The sequence below is a fragment of the Kogia breviceps genome, chromosome 15 (genome assembly GCF_026419965.1).
Source record: "Kogia breviceps isolate mKogBre1 chromosome 15, mKogBre1 haplotype 1, whole genome shotgun sequence".
Classification (NCBI taxonomy): domain Eukaryota; kingdom Metazoa; phylum Chordata; class Mammalia; order Artiodactyla; family Physeteridae; genus Kogia; species Kogia breviceps.
In genome coordinates, this window is record NC_081324.1 from 64,109,238 (window position 1) to 64,130,429 (window position 21,192).

Consider the following 21,192-nt stretch of genomic DNA (forward strand, 5'->3'; position numbering starts at 1 on the left):
TCAGTACTCTTCCCCTTCCTCGGCCTCCGCTTCCACCGAGTCCACACCCACCTCTTCGTAATCTTTCTCCAGTGCTGCCAGGTCCTCCCGGGCCTCCGAGAACTCGCCCTCCTCCATGCCCTCCCCCACGTACCAGTGCACGAAGGCACGCTTGGCGTACATGAGGTCGAACTTGTGGTCCAGGCGGGCCCAGGCCTCGGCGATGGCCGTGGTATTGCTCAGCATGCACACGGCCCGCTGCACCTTGGCCAGGTCTCCCCCCGGGACCACTGTGGGGGGCTGGTAGTTGATGCCCACCTGCCAAAGAAGGGGAGAAAGCACCGTGTGAAGCTTCCGTCAACCCAGGAATGGTGGCTGCATTCGTGGAAACAGAAGACGTGGAGGTGCCCGCTGGCGACCCGGGGAGGCTGGGGCCACCCTGTACTCTGGGCCCAGCTGTGTGCCAGGCAAGGTGCCAGGAAAGCAGGGTTCTGGTTTCCAGACAAGGAAAACGGAAAGAGAAGCCCCAGAGCCTGCCACCCTGGCTCACACCCAAGCTTCTGGAGGGGCTGTGTCCCAGCAACTGTGACATGTGATAGGTACCCAGGTGATAGAACTATCTTCCCTCTAAGAAGGGATACTGCTTGGGATTCTTCATATGTTATTTTCTCCAGAGGGTTCAACAAGATGGGGATTAATGTCTGTAGCTGAGCCTTTTCCACCCAGGCAGATTCAGAGAACAGAACTGTGGCAAAATCACGAGGGCAGGTCACATCTCCTGCTTTTCCAACAGTGTACACATAGCAGAGTGACAAGCACACTGTCAAGAGGTCCCTGACGCTGTGACCACTGCCATGGACGCGGCCCACATGAACGCTAAGTAAGAGGGAGGGAACAAGATCCCAGCACTGGGACCAAGGGAGAGGCAGTCCAAGCTTCAGACCAGGGATCACGTGACCAGAGGCTTGGGCAGGAGATACAGGGTCTGTCAAGGGGGCTACGGCACACGTGCTAGGCTGCTGGGCCACAGGGGCTCTGTCACAGATACTCAACCCTGTCTTTGCAGCACAAGAGCTGCCACAGCAATGAGCCAATGAGTGGGGACAGCTGTGCTCACATGAAACCATTCACAAAACCAGGTGATGGGTTGGCCAGCTGTGCTGAGCCCTGGACCAGAGGAAGAAACCCAGACTCCTAGGTAAGAGCCCACCGCAGCAGGGTCTGAGCCAGCGGAGGCCCTAAGAGCAAGGCTCAGGGAAGCACAGTTCCATTCCCAGAGGGAAGGTTGGGAATCAAGTAAGGAGCAAGGTTTCTGTCCTGTGTCCAGCGGAAGGTCGGAGCAAGCTGGGTCTGAGAACAACCCAGAATACACTGTATAGGCTCCCCAATCTCCACTTCTCCATAGAAGGATTCATGACAGTGCTGTAAACCAAACGTTCCATATGACACTTAAATTGGATGTAATTTTTACATGCCAATGGAATCAAGTGGAATTCAGAGACAACAGTCAGTTCACAGAAATGCCCCAAGTTCAAATATCCCCATAAATTACCAAAACACCCAGAAAATTCCTACATTTCTAAGAAAAATTACTGTAAGAAAAAACATCTTATTTCTAAATCAACCTATGTTTTCCACCAAAGAACTCCTCCAGATAATTTCTGTAAAAAATACGCTCACAGAGCTGTATCATTTGATGACTCAGGAAGGAAGTTCTAGAGACACCAGTGAAGGAATGAGAACTGTCCCCCAGCTCACTAATCCATGACCCAGCCCGGCTTCCATGTATCAGGGTACCCTCCAAAAAGGGGCAGCACCCGATCCCAGGATCTGCCACGGGCGGAAGGTGAACACGCGCTACTGCCCAGCCTACCTTGAACCCAGTCGGACACCAGTCCACAAACTGGATGGTGCGCTTGGTCTTGATGGTGGCAATGGCCGCATTGACATCTTTGGGGACCACGTCCCCCCTGTACAGCATGCAGCAGGCCATGTACTTGCCATGGCGAGGGTCACACTTGACCATCTGGTTGGCTGGCTCGAAACAGGCGTTGGTGATCTCGGCCACGGACAGCTGCTCATGGTAGGCCTTCTCGGCCGAGATGACTGGAGCATACGTGGCCAGGGGGAAGTGGATGCGGGGGTAGGGCACCAGGTTGGTCTGGAACTCCGTCAGGTCCACGTTGAGGGCACCGTCAAAGCGCAGGGAGGCTGTGATGGAGGACACGATCTGCCCGATCAGACGGTTAAGGTTGGTGTACGTGGGCCGCTCTATGTCCAGGTTGCGCCGGCAGATGTCGTAGATGGCCTCGTTGTCCACCATGAAGGCACAGTCCGAGTGCTCCAGGGTCGTGTGCGTGGTCAGGATGGAGTTGTAGGGCTCCACCACGGCCGTGGACACCTGGGGGGCCGGGTAGATGGCAAACTCCAGCTTGGACTTCTTGCCATAGTCCACCGAGAGCCGCTCCATGAGCAGAGACGCAAAGCCCGAGCCGGTGCCGCCCCCGAAGCTGTGGAAGATGAGGAAGCCCTGCAGGCCCGTGCACAGATCCGCCTGCGGGAGAGCAGAGGCCGTGAGGCCACACCTGCATGAGCCGTGCCACCACCCCCACGGGCCCCAGTCACGGCACACTCTTCCTCTGCAAGTTCACTATACGGGTTCAGCCATCCACAGGGAACACGCGTCACACTCGGCAGTTACAGATGTGGACGCACTGCGGCCACACTGGAAAGGAAGACCCTGCACTCATGATTCTGCTGGGTTTTGCCAAAGTGATGTCCCGGGGAGATCCTGGGCCTGCCCTCCTGTCCAGGAGGCCTTCCCAGGGCCCTTCTCACCAGTTTGCGGATCCGGTCCAGGACCAGATCAACGATCTCCTTGCCGATGGTGTAATGGCCTCTGGCGTAGTTATTGGCCGCGTCCTCCTTCCCGGTGATCAGCTGCTCCGGGTGGAAGAGCTGCCTGTAGGTCCCCGTGCGCACTTCATCTGCAGAGGGGACAGCGTGCCTGAGACTCTAAGGACGGTGGCTGACTCACCGGGATGTCCAGGTTTGGGGAAACCTTCGATTCTACAGGCACGTGCTGCGCCTCGCAGGCCAGTAGCGTCAGCATCTCACAGAAAAGGTCTCTGTGTGATATACATGCCTCATCTGCCGTTTATGGCTCTGGGAAGGTCCAGTCAAGCTGGGGAACAAATGCCAGTGCGGCCAGTTCCCAAAGGCAGGGGAGGGCTCACACCGCACATGCAGTTCTGCGTATGCATGTTTCGTTCACACTGACAGCTATACCTGGGGCGTTGCTGAAGTGGCCCTGACATACTAGACATCAGCGTGACTTTTGCTGGGCGCCCTCTGTGGCCTGGGTCTCACTGGCTCTAGGGTGACATTCTGTTGTCTCCTGGGTGGCCGCCACTGAAAGGTGCTCTCTCCTGGCAGCTCCCCTTGGAAACTACCTCGGGCTTCTGATCTGGAGGAACCCAGCAAAGGTTCTGTGCTTCCCCTTGTAAGTCTAAGGGTACCTACCTACCACGGTGGGCTCCAGGTCCACGAACACGGCTCTGGGCACATGCTTGCCAGCCCCGGTCTCACTGAAGAACGTGTTGAACGAGTCATCCCCACCGCCAATGGTTTTGTCGCTTGGCATCTGGCCGTCGGGCTGAATTCCATGTTCAAGGCAGTACAGCTCCCAGCAGGCATTGCCGATCTGGACCCCCGCCTGCCCCACGTGGATAGAGATGCACTCACGCTGGGAACCAGAATATACATGTGAGGCCCCTCAGCTTCAAGGCAGTTGTCACTATGTGGCACGCAAATGAGACTCAACATCTTAAATTAATATCTCTAAAATCTTTTGGTTTCTTAAGGTCTTATCAGACATTATGGTCCCATGAGCTTCCAAAGATCATTTTATGTCTGAGCATGGATGGAGACACACTTGAACTGTGAATAGGAATACAGCCATTATAAACATCTTCCCAGCGAGATTTCCCTGGTGGCGCAGCAGTTAAGACTCCACACTCCCAATGCAGGGGGCCTGGGTTTGACCCACATGCATGCCACAACTAAGAGTTCGCATACCACACCTAAGGAGCCTGCCTGCCACAACTAAGGAGCCAGTTAGCTGCCACTAAGGAGCCTGCCTGCCGCAACTAAGACCCAGCACAACCAAATAAATAAATAAATAAATAAACAAATAAATAAAACATCTTCCCAGCAATCAATAAAAAACGTTAAATATTTATACAAAATAAGCAGTCAAGCCATTTTATTTCCACCTAAGGCTGTATTTACCAACCTGATATAAGCAATGGCTTAGAAAAAAAACATGAAGTAACACTTTTCAGTCATTAGACAATAGGCAGCAGGAGACAGCAAGTGATTCCTTAGAGCATGGAAACAAGGCAAGCCCTACAGATGCCCCAGAAGGCTGCTGGGGAGTGTCCAGGCTACAGCCGAGAGAAACCCAGGGATCTCCCTGAGGTGAGCAGAGAGAATCCTGTGTTGAGAGAGGTCAAGGCACCTAGAAAGCCTGGTGCTGGCTTTCTATCTGGAGGAGAGACAGCTGCATGGAGAGAGCTCAGGGAAATCAGAAGGGGGGCCCCCGAGTCCTCACTGTGGGCTGCTCAGCACAGGTGGGGAGGGACCCCTGAGCTCACACCTGCCATGGCAGAAAGACATCCTAACTCACAGAGCACTGGGTGGAATCCTCAGTAGTGGGGCCAAGTGAGGCCAACCCTAAAGGCTGGTCTGAACCCACTTAAGAAAGCTAAAAAGCAAGCCTCAAAAGGATCAAATTGTTCCCAGGTATACTAATAGCATCCTCCAAAAAGCCTAGAAACAGTTGAAAGAACAGCCAAAAAAAATCTAACAGCCAATAATGTAAAATTCATGTCTGGTATCCAATCTAAACTTACCATATACACCAGAAAATTAAAAAATAAAACCTAGAAAAGTCAGAAAACATTCCTATATGAAGAGAAGAAGAAATCAATAAAAACAAACCCAGAAATGACAGATGATAGAATTAGTAAACAAGGACGTTAAAATAACTACTATATATCTACATGCTCAGGAAAGTACAGGAAAAAATGAGCATGATAAGGAGAGACATGTTTGATATAAAAAAGACCTAACTCAAATTGCTAATGATAAGACAATGTCTGAAATGAAAAACACGCTGGATGAGATTAACAACAGATTATAAATAGTTTGTAGTAAATATAAATGAAAAGTGTACTTTAAAAATTGTATAAAAGGGCCTTCCCTGGTGGCACAGTGGTTAAGAATCCGCCTGCCAATGCAGGGGACATGGGTTTGAGCCCTGGTCCGGGAAGATCCCACATGCCACGGAGCAACTAAGCCCGGTGCACCACAACCACTGAGCCTGCGCTCTAGAGCCCGTGAGCTACAACTACTGAGCCCATGTGCCTAGAGCCCATGCTCTGCAACAAGAGAAGCCACGATGATAAGAAGCCCGCGCACCTCAACGAAGAGTAGCCCCGGTTCACCCCAACGAAAGAAAGCCCATGCACAGCAACGAAGACCCAACACAGCCATAAATATATCAATAAATAAATTTATTTTTTTAAAATTGTATAAAAAACAAACCCCCCCCAGCAGATTATATACTAAGAAGATTTGAGAATGATGAAAAAGTTCTGGAAATAGTGCTGATGGTTATACAACATGTAAATGTACTTAATGCTACTGAATTATACACTTAAAAATGGTTAAAATGGTAACTTTTGTCATGTGTAGTTTACCACACACAAAAAAGGAGATACTCAGCAATAAAAATGAACTGTGTTGCAACAACATGGGTGAATCTCAAAATAATTATAGTGAGTGAAAGAATCCAAACAACAACAAATTAACTCAATGATCCCATTCATATAAAATCCTAGAAAATACAGAAATGTGGATTAGTGGGGGAGGGAAAGGGGGTGAGGCAGAAGGGAGGATTTACAAAGGAGTACCAGGTACCTTTGGGGGGTGATGGATATGTTCATTATCTTGATTGAGGTGATGATTTCAAGGGTAATCAAGATGTTAATAAATATTAAACCTTGTCAAATTACACACTTTCAGTGAATATGTCAATTATACCTCAACAGAACTAAAATAAAAGGCAAAATGAAGGCTTTTTCAGGCATTCAAAAGCTGAGAGAATTAATCATTAGCTGAGAGTAGTAGTCACCACTACAAAAAAAAACGGTAAAGGAATCTCTCCAGGAAGAAGGAAAATCATACTAGATGGAAAATTGCAACTGCAAAATTGGACTGAAGAATGACAAAACTGCTAAATATGTGGGCAAATATAAAAGACTTTACACCATATTTTAAAATATAATTGAGCCCAGCACTTACTTCTGGATGACCACTTCTGCAAATTGGTGCACACAGACTTTTTACCTGATCTGATGACCAAATTAATGGAAAATGATGCATGATCTAGAGAATGATCTAGGGAATTTTTTTTTTTTTTTTTGCGGCACGCGGGCCTCTCACTGTTGTGGCCTCTCCCGTTGCGGAGCACAGGCTCCGGACCTGCAGGCTCAGCGGCCATGGCTCATGGGCCCAGACGCTCCACAGCATGTGGGATCTTCCCGGACCAGGGCACGAACCCGTATCCCCTGCATCGGCAGGCGGACTCTCAACCACTGCGCCACCAGGGGAGCCCCAGAATTTTTACATTGCAAATAAACAAGGATATTTTTACTGGAAAAATGAAAGTCTCCTGAGACTCTTGGTGACTGACACTATATTTTATCTGCACACTGAAACAACACACTAATCAAAGAGAAGGATAAAAATTACTAGAGATTTGATCTCCTTTATAGCTTCTAATAATAAAATACACTGTATGACTAATGAACCTGTCAGTTGTAATGGGAAGAATATGTAGCAAGTAACTGGGTCACTCATTTGTGATTTTTACCTTTAATAAGTTCAGCCATGTGTAGTGTGATAAGATTAACTCTTTACACGTTTAAGGTAATGTTATAAAGTTAAAACTGAAAAAAATAATTGAACGTTAAAGCAAAAATAAAGATTTATTATTGTGGGGTTTACAACTCATATAGAAGTAACATATAACAAACAATAGCATAGGACTTTCCTGGTGGCGCAGTGGTTAAGAATCCACCTGCCAATGCAGGGGACACGGGTTCAAGCCGTGGTCCGGGAAGATCCCACATGCCGCGGAGCAACTAAGCCCATGTGCCACAACTACTGAGCCTGCCCTCTAGAGCCCACGAGCCACAACTACTGAGCCTGCATGCCACAACTACTGAAGCCCGTGCGCCTAGAGCCCGAGCTCCAAAACAAGAGAAGCTACCACAATAAGGCCACGCACCACAATGAAGAGAAGCCCCCACTCACCACAACTAGAGAAAGCCTGCGCACAGCAACAAAGACCCAACACAGACAAAAATAAATAAATAAATAAGTTTATTTTTTAAAAAAAATAGCATAAAGGCCAAGAAGGGGGAAATGGAGGTATTGATATATTGTTGTGAAATGGTGTAACAGCACTTGAAGGCAGACTGGGATAAACTGAGTGAGTAGCGTGGGCTGGGTAAATGCCCACTGACCATCTCTACCGACATCTGGTTTAGTCATCCAACAAGAATGAACATAAAATTGCAGCAATAAGAAATGAACAGGGACTTCTCTGGTGGCGCTGTGGTTAAGAATCCGCCTGCCAACGCAGGGAATACGGGTTTAATCCCTGATCCAGGAAGATCCCACATGCTGCGGAGCAACTAAGCTCGTGCGCCAAAACTACTGGGCCTGCGCTCTAGAGCCCGCAAGCCACAACTGTTGAAGCCTGTGTGCCGCAACTACTGAAGCCTGAATGCCTAGAGCCTGCGCTCCACAAGAGAAGCCAACGCAATGAGACGCCTATGCACCTCAATGAAGAGCAGCCGCCGCTGGCGACAACTAGAGAACGTCCATGCGGAGGAACGAAGACCCAACACAGCAATCAATCAATCAATCAGTCAATACATAAATAAATAAATAGAAATGAAAACATGGAAGCTGAAGACCTTAAGTGCTTGACCAGATCACTAGAACCATCTGCATTATCTATGCAGCATAGGCTTTTACTTAAAGACATCTCTTTTGGATAATGACAAACTTGTTTTTTTTAAAGCCTGGCTTTTCTCAATATATATTTAAAGGTTTTTAAATTGTTTCACATCTGGGCAACTTGAGTTTTTAGGAACCTCATTTTAAATTTGTATTAAAAGTTTACAGGGGCTTCCCAGGTGGCGCAGTGGTTGAGAGTCCGCCTGCCGATGCAGGGGATACAGATTCGTGCCCTGGTCTGGGAAGATCTCACATGCCGCAGAGCGGCTAGGCCCGTGAGCCATGGCCGCTGAGCCTGCAAGTCCGGAGCCTGTGCTCCGCTATGGGAGAGGCCACAACAGAGAGAGGCCCGCGTACTGCAAAAAAATAAAAAATTTTTAAAAAGTTTACAACTTGCTATTTTCAAAAACTCAACAAAATGCAAACACTTTCTTTTTTTCTTTCTTTTTTTTTGGCCATGCTACTCGGCATGCAGGATCTTAGTTTCCTGACCAGGGATCAAACCTGTGCCCCGCCCCTGCAGTGGAAGTGTGGAGTCCTAATCACTGGACTGCCAGAGAATTCCCCAAGCACTTTCTTTTCTTCTTTTCCCCCAACCACTTCTTAATAAAGGTCTTGATTAACACAACATACTCAAATAATACAAAATATGTTTTCTGAATATTGGAACTAAATTACAAATCCAGTAACACAAGAGTATCTGAAAAATCCCCAAATATTTGGAAACGAATAACAAGGAAAATTAGAAAGTATTTTGAATGGAATAAAAATGAAAACATGACGTACCAAAATCTGTGGGATGCAGCTAAAATAGTACTGAGGGTAACATGTGTATGTGTATAAAGGTATACAATCAATGACCTATAAAACTTGATGGAGCTCAGGGCAGGCCACCCCAAAATATGCTGGTGGCATATTGATTCCTTTGAATTAAAGTTACTTGAGGGACTTCCCTGGTGGCACAGTGGTTAAGAATCCGCCTGCCAATGCAGGGAACACGGGTTCAAGCCCGGGTCTGGGAAAATCCCACATACCACAGAGCAACTAAGCCCATGTGCCACAACTACTGAGGAGCCTGCGCTCTAGAGCCCACGAGCCGCAACTACTGAGCCTGCATGCCACAACTACTGAAGCCGTGCACCTAGAGCCCGTGCTCCGCAACAAGAGAAGCCACCACAATGAGAAGCCCGTGCACTGCAATGAAGAGTAGCCCCTGCTCACTGCAACTAGAGAAAGCCTGAGAGCAGCAATGAAGACCTAATGCAGCCAAAAATAAATTAATAAATAAAATTATCCAAAAAAATAGTTACTTGAGAATCAGCTGGTACAAGAAGAACACTCTGACCCTTTGCTCCCCTGAAAGCAGGAAACAAAGCTCCCATAGGAAGGCATCTTCCCTATGCCAGGAGAAAGGAGGGCATCATGATCCCTCGAGATAGGGAATTTAAGGCTGAGAAAGCTGCATAAACAAACTTTGTTACTTCTTCATTAACTTGCTAGCCCAAGCAAAATCCCGTTTCTTTCCTCAAACCTTCATAAATTACTGATTCTTTGTCTAAAAAGGTATATAAACAGCCTGCTGTGGTCAATTCTTAGATCTTATACTTATAGGACTTACATATGTACAAAATTAAATTTGTTTTTCTCATGTTAATCTGTCTTCTGTCAATCAGATTATTAGACCAATGAGAAGAACCCAGAAGAGGAAAATTATTCCCCCCTGCAAACTCTTCTAGAAAATGGAAGAGAAAGGAACACTTCCCAACTCATTCCCTGAGGCCAGCATTACCCTGATACAAAAAGCAAAGACACTGGACTTCCCTGGTGGCACAGTGGTTAAGAATCTGCCTACCAATGTAGGGGACATGGGTTCAAGCCCTGGTCTGGGAAGATCCCACATGCCTTGGAGCAACTAAACCTGTGAGCCACAACTACTGAGCCCCCATGCCACAACTACTGAAGTCTGCACACCTAGAGCCTGTGCTCCATAAGAGAAGCCACCGCAATGAGAAGCCCGTGCACCACAGCAAAGAGTAGCCCCCGCTCGCCGCTTCTAGAGAAAGTCCATGCGCAGCAAGACCCAACGCAGTCAAAAATAAATAAGTAAATAAAATAAATTTTTTAAAAAAGATATTCACTGTAAGGAAACTACAGACCAATATCCCTCATAAACTTAGACACAAAAGTTTGTTCAAAAATTTCAAATTCGATGACCTAAGCTTCCACCTTAAGAAACCAGAAAAAGAGCAAATATCCAAATTATGCAGAAAAAAAGCAAATAATAACTAGCAGAAATAAACTAAACAGAAAACAGGAAAATAACAAGAGAGAAAAGTCAATGAAACCAAAATCTGGTTCTTTGAGCTGAACAATCAAATTGATAAGCCCCTGGTCAAACTGACCCAGAAAAAGAGAAGACACAAATTACCAGTATCAGGAACAAAAAAGAGGCTATAACTACTAGGATATTAAAGGGATAAAGGAATATTATGAATTCAACAACACAGATGAAATGGACAAACTCCTTACACACACTACGGAAGCTCACTCAAAAGGAGATAACTTGGGGAATTCCCTGGTGGTCCAGAGGTTAGGACTAGGCACTTCCACTGTAAGGGGCATGGGTTCAATCCCTGGTTGAGGAACTAAGATCCCTCAAGCTAAGATTCCACAAGCCATGTGGGGTGCAGTCAAAAAAAAAAAAAAGGAGATAACCTGAATGAAGAGAAAATAGGCCATCAAAATGGCCACATCATGAGACAGATAATTCTAAACATGGGTATTATCTTCTCATCATACAATTACAATCACATCCGAGATTTATAAGCTCCTAGCCCTTAAGAGTGATGGTCTGGAAGCCTAGAAATTCAGCTTCTAGTCTTATCCTTGAAAGACAAGGGGCCAAATCATAGCTGATAGTCTAATTCTGATTCCAACCAAACTGCAATACTGAGCCAGAAAAAATTTACCCTTTGAGGCTGGGCAGATTCTCCAGAAGGTACTCAACTTTGTTATGAGGCTCTAGGATGCATAAAGTAGGATTTAAAACAAAATTTCTACTGCTGGAATTCCCATTAAATTCATCTTGAGACACAAACCGTTCTAACACAAAGGGAAGGCATCTGTAATGGACAACATTTTCTCAGAGAACAGTGTAATTTTTTAGTTTATCTTCACACCAACTCATCACCACCTCCCCCTCACTAGACGTTTCCTAATTTAGTTGGTTAAACTAAGTACTGTGAACTTAGGCATTTCAACTTGAGAAGACCCTGTTATACCAACAACGGCTGAACAGCTCTTCTAAAAGTATTAACCATGGTATTTTTCTTATTTAAGACAAAGGCTTTGCTAAAACACCTCCTAAAAATGATGAAATGCACAAATTTCTTCTAATCCTGAAGCTTCCTTTTACCTGTCAGGTAATAGCAGATACCTTTTCTTTATACTTGTAATAAATCACCTCTACAAAAAAAAAAAAATTTGAGCAGCTTGATGTCATGCTGTTCAATAACCAATATGAGAAGCCTCAAAACCAACTTTTGCAAAGGGAGAATGCAGACGTTAGTGTGAGTTATCATCTAGTACTCTTCACAGAGTTTGGAAGCTACTGCAGTGAGGAGAAGAGAACACAGAGGCTGGGATGACGTCAGCCTCAGTTAACTGGGAACAAGCAAGACGTGAACCAGGCCAGGTAAAGCCCTGTCAGGGGTCATTCCAGCCTCTCTCCACATAAAGGTGACTGGTTTTAGATGTGCACAATGACAGAGGTGTTGGTTGAGTTCCACTGGTGTGCAAACTATTAATGTAATTAATTCAACAATCAACTAGATCCCTATGACTTGAGAACATAAAAATGAACAAATTAAAGGCAGAAGCCTACCCTGCTGTGGGAAAACAGGAATTCTCATATATGTGTTGCTGATGGAAGGGAATCTGAAACTATATACCATTCACTTGTGGTATCCCATATACACCTACACCAGTGAGAAACTGCAGGCACAGATTCCTCATTGCAACTCCATGTATAAAAGACTGGAAAATATCCACATGTCCAGCGACTCAGAACAGGCTGAAGACGCAGAACAACACCCTGGAATACTACATGGCAGTAAACAAGGATGCAGGTCTTTGCACGCTGACACGGAGGGAGCCGGACTGTTTGCACAAGGAAAAAAAAAGGCGCGAGAAAGGGGGGATACAAGCCTACCTATTCCTGTTCGCTTAAAAAAAAGGGGGGGAGGCGGACTTCCCTGGCAGTCCAGTGGTTAAGACTCTGAGCTCTCAATGCAGGGGGCACGGGTTCGATCCCTGGTGGGGGAACCAAGATGCTGCATGCCATGTGGAGCGGCCAAACAACTCACAACCCTATCTAATGCAGCAAGCAACTTTTTCAGCAAATACAGTCTTCTCTCACTCTTATTTAAAGGCCTATTTCTGTAAGTGCCCTCGTGAGCTCACAGCACAGCTGAGACAAATGAGAGAGCTCAAGAGCAACCCTGGACCGTTGCCTCGAGAAGGAATAGTCTGGAAGAGCGAGGGCAGGGGCTGCTTACTGCATCTGCGGAGTGAGCCCCTTGCCTGCCCCTGACATGCACACTCCGGACACTACCCCGCCACCTGGGCCCATCCCCCAGGCCCCTCCGCCCGTCGAGGCCCGTCCCCAGGGACCCCTCAGCAGGTCCAGGCCCATCCCCCAATGCCCCACCGCCGGTCCAGGCCCGTCCCCCAAGGTCCCACGGCCCATCCAGGCCCGCCCCCCACGGTCTCGCCGCCCGTCTAGGCCCGTCCCCCACGGTCCCGCCGCCCGTCCTGGCCCATCCCCCAGGCCCCACCGCTCCGTACCATGGTAATCACCACCTGGCCTCACTACCACCCAACTTCCTCTCAGTCCGACGCCACGCGCCCAACTGCCAACCCGCCGCAGCACACGCCGTATCCTGATTGGCTTGCCGGCCGCGCAACTGCCATTGGCTCCGACCACTTTGGGGGCGGACCCCAGGCCAGGACCCCCAATGGCGATTGGCCGTTTCCTTAATGGGCGAACTTGCTTTTGATTGGCTGTCACTTTGGGCGGGAAATGGCGACTGGAAGGTCTCGTGCTGCGTTGGCTGGAAGCTGCGGGCTGATGCCTGGTCGCTGTGGGTGAGGGAGGCTCAATAGTCTGTAAAATGCGGTCTTCCTGCAGAGCTGCACGGGGTGTGAGAAGGGACAGGGGCTGGTAACTGAAAGGGCTTTGCAGACTTGGCAGATACCTGGAAAGACTATTCGGTTAGCAGCCTGTTACTGGTGCATACGTCAGTACCCCCCACTCGCGCCAGAGCACGTTGTGCCAAACATGTGATAAACTCCCGGAAGAAGGTGCTGTGAAGCTGAGGAGGGTAATTCCGCCTTCAGGAAATGGGACTCATGCATGGGTCTCAAAGTATTGCTAGTTTTACAAGCAGCCAAGCAGGGTGGGTGGGCAAGGCAGGCGGGGGACAGGGAGGTCCGAAAATTGCAGTGAAGAAGGTGGCTGACCGCAGCTAGACCGGGGGGCCTGGCTTTTGTGGGGTGGGGAGCCAGCTGGCAGCAGAGGCGGGTTGGCTTGGCCATTTTTAGGGGGAGGATGGGGCAGGAGACTCCACAGGTGGTTATTGCAGGAGGCCAGAGAACTACCCACCCACAGACCTTGGCAAAAGGACACAGAAATTCCCAGGTTCCTGGAAGGGGGACTGATATCCTCAGTTCACCACCTTCCCAAGATCTCCCCACTCCTGCTGCTGGTCCATGGGAGAATCTGTGTTTACACCACAGAGAAGAGCCCCTTCTTGGCTCTTCTAAGCACAACCTGAATGAGCTGGAATCTTCATGGAGAAGGGAGGACCAAAAAGGGGTTAAATAAAGAGAATATAAGTAAATACAAATGATTTATAATAATTTATAGACATACATTATATACTAATTTAAAGTAAACAAATTTAAAAACGTAGATGCAAAATGCAGATTTCTTACATTGTCTACCACTGCTAGGTCAACAGAGGCCAGGGGTAATGTTCATAGTAGCAATCAAATGGTCTGGGTTTGAGCAACACACACCACCACCATGGATTCAGTCTGACTAACTTCAGCTCCACTCCTCCCTTGCTCTGGCAGATTTCAGAGAGTGCAGTCTGGGGGTTAGAAGGGTTGGGCAGCTAGCTAGGAAAAACCAGAAGCCCTCCTCTTCCCATGGAGGTCCAACAGGATCAGTGCAAGGAACCAGGGCCAGCCTTGGGCAGAGGGGCTGACAGGAAATGGGGGAGAGAATGCCACCCCTGGTAAGGACTGGAATAGGTGGGGACAGACATGACTGCCATTGCCAGGGACGGGGGACATAAATAAGGAAGAGAGACCACCACCTAGTGGTCCAGTGGCTAGGACTCCATGTTTCCATTGCAGGGGATATGGGTTCTATCCCTGGTCTGGGAACTAAGATCCGCAAGCTGAGAGGTTCAGCCAAAAAGAAAAAAAAAAAAGAAGAAGGAAGAGCTGGGAAACCAGTTCACAGTGAGGAGTAATGGGGGTCATTTTGGAAAGGTAATATGCGACAACATGCTTGGACTTTGAACGGTGGAATTTGGGCTAAATTTGGCCCTGGGGAGAATAGCAGACTGGGGGAGGGGGCTGCCAGAATGTAGACAAGAGAGGGCAAAAGCTGCAGGAGACAGACAAAAGTGGAGGAAAAGATAGTGATGACAAGGGAAATATGTAAGATTTCTTTTGCCTCAACCCCTTCCCCCCAAAAAAGCTCCTGGAAGCTGGGGAGGGCCTGGATACCTGAGATAAAGGAGCTATTTGAGCCACGTCGTTCAGATGCTAACAGAGAGGGGAGCTCCAGGAGGCAAAAGGACATAGGGACATCTGGGTCACGTGTGGTACATAGTCTCAGTGACTAAGAGTAGTTGGGAGAGTAATGCCTTTACCTGAGTCAAGCAATGCAGAAGGGGCCAGTTTAGGGGAAAACAATGGTCTCCCAACTTCTTGGTCTGTTCCTCTGTGTACCAACCAGAGCAACCAGAGGCTTCATCTCTCTCTGGCCACTCAGCCCTTCCTGTCCCTGGAATTCTTTCTTTTTTTTTTTTTTTTTTTTTTTTTTTGTGGTACGCGGGCCTCTCACTTCTGTGGCCTTTCCCATTGTGGAGCACAGGCTCCGGACGTGCACGCTCAGCGGCCATGGCTCCCAGGCCCAGCCAGTCCGCGGCATGTGGGATCTCCCCAGACCAGGGCACGAACCCGTGTCCCCTGCATCAGCAGGCGGACTCTCAACCACTGCGCCACCAGGGAAGCCCTGGAATTCTTTCTTGCAAACAGTTTGGTGCTTTATCTTTTATTTATTTTATTTATTTAGTTTTAAAATATTTATTTTTTTATTTTTATTTTTTAAAAGGGAATTACTTTATTTTTATTATTTATTTATTTATTTATTTATGGCTGTGTTGGGTCTTCATTTCTGTGCGAGGGCTTTCTCTAGTTGCGGCAAGCGGGGGGCCACTCTTCATCACAGTGCGCGGGCCTGTCACTGTCGCGGCCTCTCGTTGCAGAGCACAGGTTCCAGACGCGCAGGCTCAGTAGTTGTGGCTCACGGGCTTAGTTGCTCTGCGGCATGTGGGATCTTCCCAGACCAGGGCCCGAACCCGTGTCCCCTGCATTGGCAGGCAGATTCTCAACCACTGCACAACCAGGGAAGCCCTTAAATATTTATTTTTAAAATTTATTTATTTGGCTGCACCAGGTCTTGGTTGTGGCACGCGGGATCTTCATTGCGGCATGCAGGATCTTTAGTTGCGGCCTGCGGGATCTAGTTCCCTGACCAGGGATCGAACCCGGGCCCCCTGCATTGGGAGTGCAGAGTCTTAACCACTGGACCACCAGGGAAGTCCCTTAATCTTTTATTATTATGACAACTTGATTCACATACCATAATACTCACCAGCTTAAAATGTACAGTTCTGTGTTTGTTTTGTATCTACGTAATTGTGCAACCATCACCACTATGAAATTTCAGAACATTTAATCACCCCAGAAAGAAACCCTGTACCTGTTAGCAGTCACTTCCCATCCCCCACCCCCCAACCCTCTGGAAACCATTAATCTACTCTTTGTCTCTATAGATTTGCCTGTTCATACAAATAAAATCAGACAACATGTGGTCTTTCATAACTGGCTTCTTTCACTTAGCATAATGTTTTCAAGAATTTTCTATGTGGTATCACCACTTTATTCGTTTTTTTTTTTGGCTGCACTGCAGGACACGTAGGATCCTACTCTGACCCGTGCCCCCTACATTGGAAGCGTGGAGTCTTAACCACTGGCCAGTGGTTTTCCAAAGCAGCTGCACCAACTTACCATTCCCACCAGCAGTGTAAAAGGGTTCCAATTATTCCACATTATCTTCAACACTTATTATTATCTGACTTCTTCTTTTTTTTTTTTTTTTTTTTTTTGTGGTACGCGGGCCTCTCACTGTTGTGGCCTCTCCCGTTGTGGAGCACAGTCTCCGGACACGCAGGCTCAGCGGCCATGGCTCACGGGCCCAGCCACTCCACGGCATGCGGGATCTTCCCAGACCGGGGCACGAACCCGTGTCCCCTGCATCGGCAGGCGGACTCCCAACCACTGCGCCACCAGGGAAGCCCTATTAGCTGACTTTTTGACAACAGCCATCCTAGGGGGTGCATCGCACTGTGGTTTTGGTTTGCATTTCCCTAAAGACTAATGATGTTAAGAATCTTTCCATGGGCTTATTGGACATTTATATGTCTTCTTTGAAGAAATGTCTATTCATATCCTTCGTGCATTTTTATTTATTTTTTTTATTTTATTTTATTTTTTTTTTATTTTATTTTTTTTGTGGTATGCAGGCCTCTCACTGTTGTGGCCTCTCCCGTTGCGGGGCACAGGCTCCGGACGCGCAGGCTCAGCGGCCATGGCTCACGGGCCCAGCCGTTCCGCGGCACGTGGGATCTTCCCGGACCGGGGCACGAACCCGTATCCCCTGCATCGTCAGGCGGACTCTCAACCACTGCGCCACCAGGGAAGCCCCCTTCGTGCATTTTTAAATTGGGCTATTCATCATTTTGTTGTTGAGTTGTGAGAGTTTTTTTTTTTTTTCTTTTTTTTTTGCGGTACGCGGGCCTCTCATTGCTGCGGCCTCTCCCGCTGCGGAGCACAGGCTCCTGACGCGCAGGCCCAGCGGCCATGGCTCACGGGCCTAGCCGCTCCGCGGCACGTGGGATCCTCCCGGACCAGGGCACGAACCCGTGTCCCCTGCATCGGCAGGCGGACTCTCAACCACTGTGCCACCAGGGAAGCCCCGAGAGTTCTTTATATATTCTAGATACAATCCCCTTATCAGATATATGATTTGCAAAATTTTTCCTGTTCTGTGGATTTTAATCTTTTCCTTTTTTTTTCCTTTTGTTTGGCTGAGCCACGCAGCTTGCAGGATCTTAGTTCCCTGACCAGGGATTGAACCCCGGCCACAGCTGTGAAAGCACCGAGTCCTAACCGCTGGACCACCAGGGAATTCCCTCTTTTAACTTTCTTGGTGGTATCCATTGAACACAAAAGTTTAAAATTTTGTTTTTATTTATTTATTTTTTTTGGCCGCACCGTGCAGCATGCGGGATCTTAGTTCCCCAACCAGGGATCGAACCTGTGCACTGTGCAGTGGAAGCTCTGAGTCTTAGCTGGACCGCCAGGGAAGTCCCCAGTTTTTAATTTTGATGAATTCCAATTCATCTATATTTTTCTTAGGTTGCTTGAACTTTTGGTGTCATGTTTGTGAAACCGTTACCTGAAAACTGCATTTGCCCGTTGGCGGGTATCTAACAAAAGACAACACCAAGTCAAAGAGCTGGAGAAGGAAGGATTTATTACTTGCAGCAAGTAAGGAGAACACCAGGGTTATTTCCCAAAGCAGGGTCTCTCTGACCAGCAAAATTGAGGATGACTTAAGCTGAGGGTGCATACATGTTCATGAAGGGGCTTGAGCAGAGGAGAATTCAGCCCAGAATTGTGGCAAAGGTTGACAGAGTCCAGGTTCTAGCTGACTGGATCACGAGGGTCAGAAAAAGTCAACACTGTCATTCCTTAGGTTCCAGTTAATCTGGTTATGTCAAGAAATTACTTCTGGTTCTCTTCCTTCAGGGACCTCCTACCCTATCTGCCTACAAAACCATTGCCTAATCCACAGTCATAAGGAGTTACTCCTATGTTTTCTTGTAAGAGTTTGTTTAGAGTTTAGCTAAACTACTAGATAACATTGTTGTCTTCGGACCCATTTTGTGTGGCTACGCAGCCTTGGGGGGGGTGGTCTTGAACTGATATTAACCCCTCCCAAGAGTGCATGCCCTAGATAACAGCCTACAGACTCACAGGTAAATAATGTAAGCTCCTGATATGAATTCCTCAACTGTCCTCCTGATAAGCATTCTCTCCCACCTCCCAGGAATGGCTCCTCATGTGATCCTCAGATAAGCTTGCCAGAACCCCACTCTTTTTGCTTTGAACTGACCAATCCAGACTCAGCCTGGAAACCCCAAAGCACTCTACCTGCAGACCCTAATAAAAGCCTGTCCCCCAGGTCCTGCCATGCTTTCTGCCTGCACTATGCCTTAGCCTCCTGGTGTGGCCCCTCACAGTGTCTGGTGTACTTCTTCCAGAACCTGTAACAAACTTCTCTCTCAATTCCTTCCTGGTCTTTTGTTGATCAGAGATTCCTCACCCAACACCCTCAGGGCTCCACTTAACAAATGTTAATTTAACAAAGTCACAACAGCATTTTTAGAGTTTCAGCTCTTATATTTAAGGTCTTCAGTCAATTTTGAGTTAATTTCTGTATGTCATGTGAGGTAGGGGTCCAACTTCATTCATTTATTTGTATGAGGATACCCTGTTGTTCCAGACTATTCTTTGCCCCATTGAGTCATTTTGGCACTCTTGTCAAAAATTGACTGGCCATCAGGAGAATAAGAAGACAAGCCACAGACTAGGAGAAAATATCTGCAAAAGACTTATCTGATAAACGACTGTTACCTAAAATATACAAAGAACACTTAAAACTCAACAATAAGAAAACCAGGGCTTCCTTGGTGGCACAGTGGTTAAGAATCTGCTTTCTAATGCAGGGGACACGCGTTCAAGCCCTGGTCTGGGAAGATCCCACATGCCACGGAACAACTAAGCCCGTGCGCCACAACTACTGAGCCTGCACTCTAGAGCCCATGTGCCACAACTACTGAAGCCCCCACGCCTACAGCCTGTGCTCCGCAACAAGAGAAGCCACTGCAATAAGACTGCACCACAACGAAGAGTAGCCCCTATTCGCCGCAACCAGAGAAAAGCCTGTGTGCAGCAACAAAGACCCAACACAGCCAAAAATAAAATAAATAAGTTAAAAGAAAAAAGAAAACTAACCCAATTAAAATTAGGCAAAAGATCTGAACAGACACCTCACCAAAGAAGATATACAAATGGCAAATAAGAATATCAAAAGATGTTCAACATCATATGTCCTTAGAGAATTGCAAATTAAAACAACAGTGAGATACCACAACACAACTCTTAGAATGGCCAAAATCCAATACATTGACAACAACAAATGCTGGTGAGGATGTGGAGCAACAGGAACCCTCAGTCAGTGCTGGTGGGAACACAGAATATTCTGGTGGGCTACTCTGGAAGACAGTTTGGTGATTTTTCACAAAACTAAACATATTCTTATCATATGATTCAGTAATCACACTCCTTGGTATTCACCCAAAAGAGTTGAAAACTTACTTCTGCACAAAAACCTGCACAAGGATGTTTATAGCAGCTTTATTCATACTTACCAAACTTGGAAGCAATCAAAATGTCCTTCAGGGGAATTCCCTGGTGGTCCAGTAGTTAGGACTCCACGCTGTCACTGCCGAGGGCCTCAGTTCAATCCCTGGTTGGGGAACTAAAATCCCACAAGCTGCTCAGCATGGCCAAAAAAAAAAAAATGTCCTTCAGTAGGTGAATGGGTAAATAAACTGTTGTACATCCAGGCAAGGAATATTACTCAGCACTAAAAAGAAATTATCTATCAAGCCATGAAAAGACATATGACCAAAAAAAAAAAAAAAAAAGGACATAAGACAACCTTAAACTCATAAACTCATATTACTAAGTGAAAAAAGCCAATCTGAAAAGGTTACATATTGTATGATTCCAACTACATGACATTCTGGAAAAGGCAAAACCGTGGAGCCAATAAAAAGATCAGTAGGGCTTCCCTGGTGGCGCAGTGGTTGAGAGTCCGCCTGCCGATGCAGGGGACACAGGTTCCTTCCCGGGTCCGGGAAGATCCCACATGCCGCGGAGCCGCTAGGCCCGTGAGCCATGGCCACTGAGCCTGCGTGTCCAGAGCCTGTGCTCCGCAACGGGAGAGGCCACAACAGTGTGAGGCCCTCATACCGCAAAAAAAAAAAAGATCAGTGGTTGCCAGAGGTTAGTGGGGAAGGAGGGATGAATAGGTGACGCACAGAGGATCTTTACAGTGCTGAAACAATTCTGCATGATACTGTAATGGTGTATATGTGTCATTATACATTCTTCAAAACCCATAGCATGTACATGACCGAGAGTGAACCCTGATGTAAACTGTGGACTGGAGGTGATAATAATGTGTCAATGTAGGTTCATCAATTACACCCAGTGTACCAATCTGGCAGAGGATATTGATGGTGGAGGAGGCTGTGCATGTGTAGGGGCAGGGGTATGTGGGAACTCCACCTTTTGTTTAATTTTCCTGCAAACTTAAAACTGCTCTAAAAAATAAAGTCTATTTTTTTAAATCAAAAGGCCATAAACTGGCCATAAATTTAAATTGACTATAAATTTTTAAAAGTTAACTGGACAGGGCTTCCCTGGTGGCTCAGTGGTTAAGAATCCACCTGCCAATGCAGGGGACACGGGTTCGAGCCCTGGTCAGGGAAGATCCCACATGCTGCACAGCAACTAAGCCCATGTGCCACAACTACTGAGCCTGCGCTCTAGAGCCCACAAGCCACAACTACTGAGCCCAGGTGCCACAACTACTGAAGCCTGCGTGCCTAGAGCCCGTGCTCTGCAATG

The 21,192-nt window shown here is 47.4% G+C and overlaps 1 protein-coding gene and 1 non-coding gene across 3 annotated transcripts in view; both read right to left on the reverse strand.

Annotated features, from left to right (window-relative positions):
- Window positions 1-21,192, reverse strand: part of LOC131742845 (tubulin alpha-3 chain) — a 24,545-nt gene continuing 3,353 nt past the window's right edge. For both annotated transcript variants that reach the window (XM_067015283.1, XM_067015284.1), the window contains exons 2-5: window positions 3,502-3,724; window positions 2,818-2,966; window positions 1,853-2,533; window positions 1-297 (exon numbers count right to left, since the gene is read on the reverse strand). In XM_067015283.1, the coding sequence (XP_066871384.1) occupies window positions 1-297; window positions 1,853-2,533; window positions 2,818-2,966; window positions 3,502-3,724 (1,350 nt within the window). The remainder of the gene's footprint in view (window positions 298-1,852; window positions 2,534-2,817; window positions 2,967-3,501; window positions 3,725-21,192) is intronic.
- TRNAG-CCC (transfer RNA glycine (anticodon CCC)) lies at window positions 15,894-15,966 on the reverse strand. Its single transcript has one exon. It is a non-coding gene; the product is annotated as a tRNA-Gly (tRNA).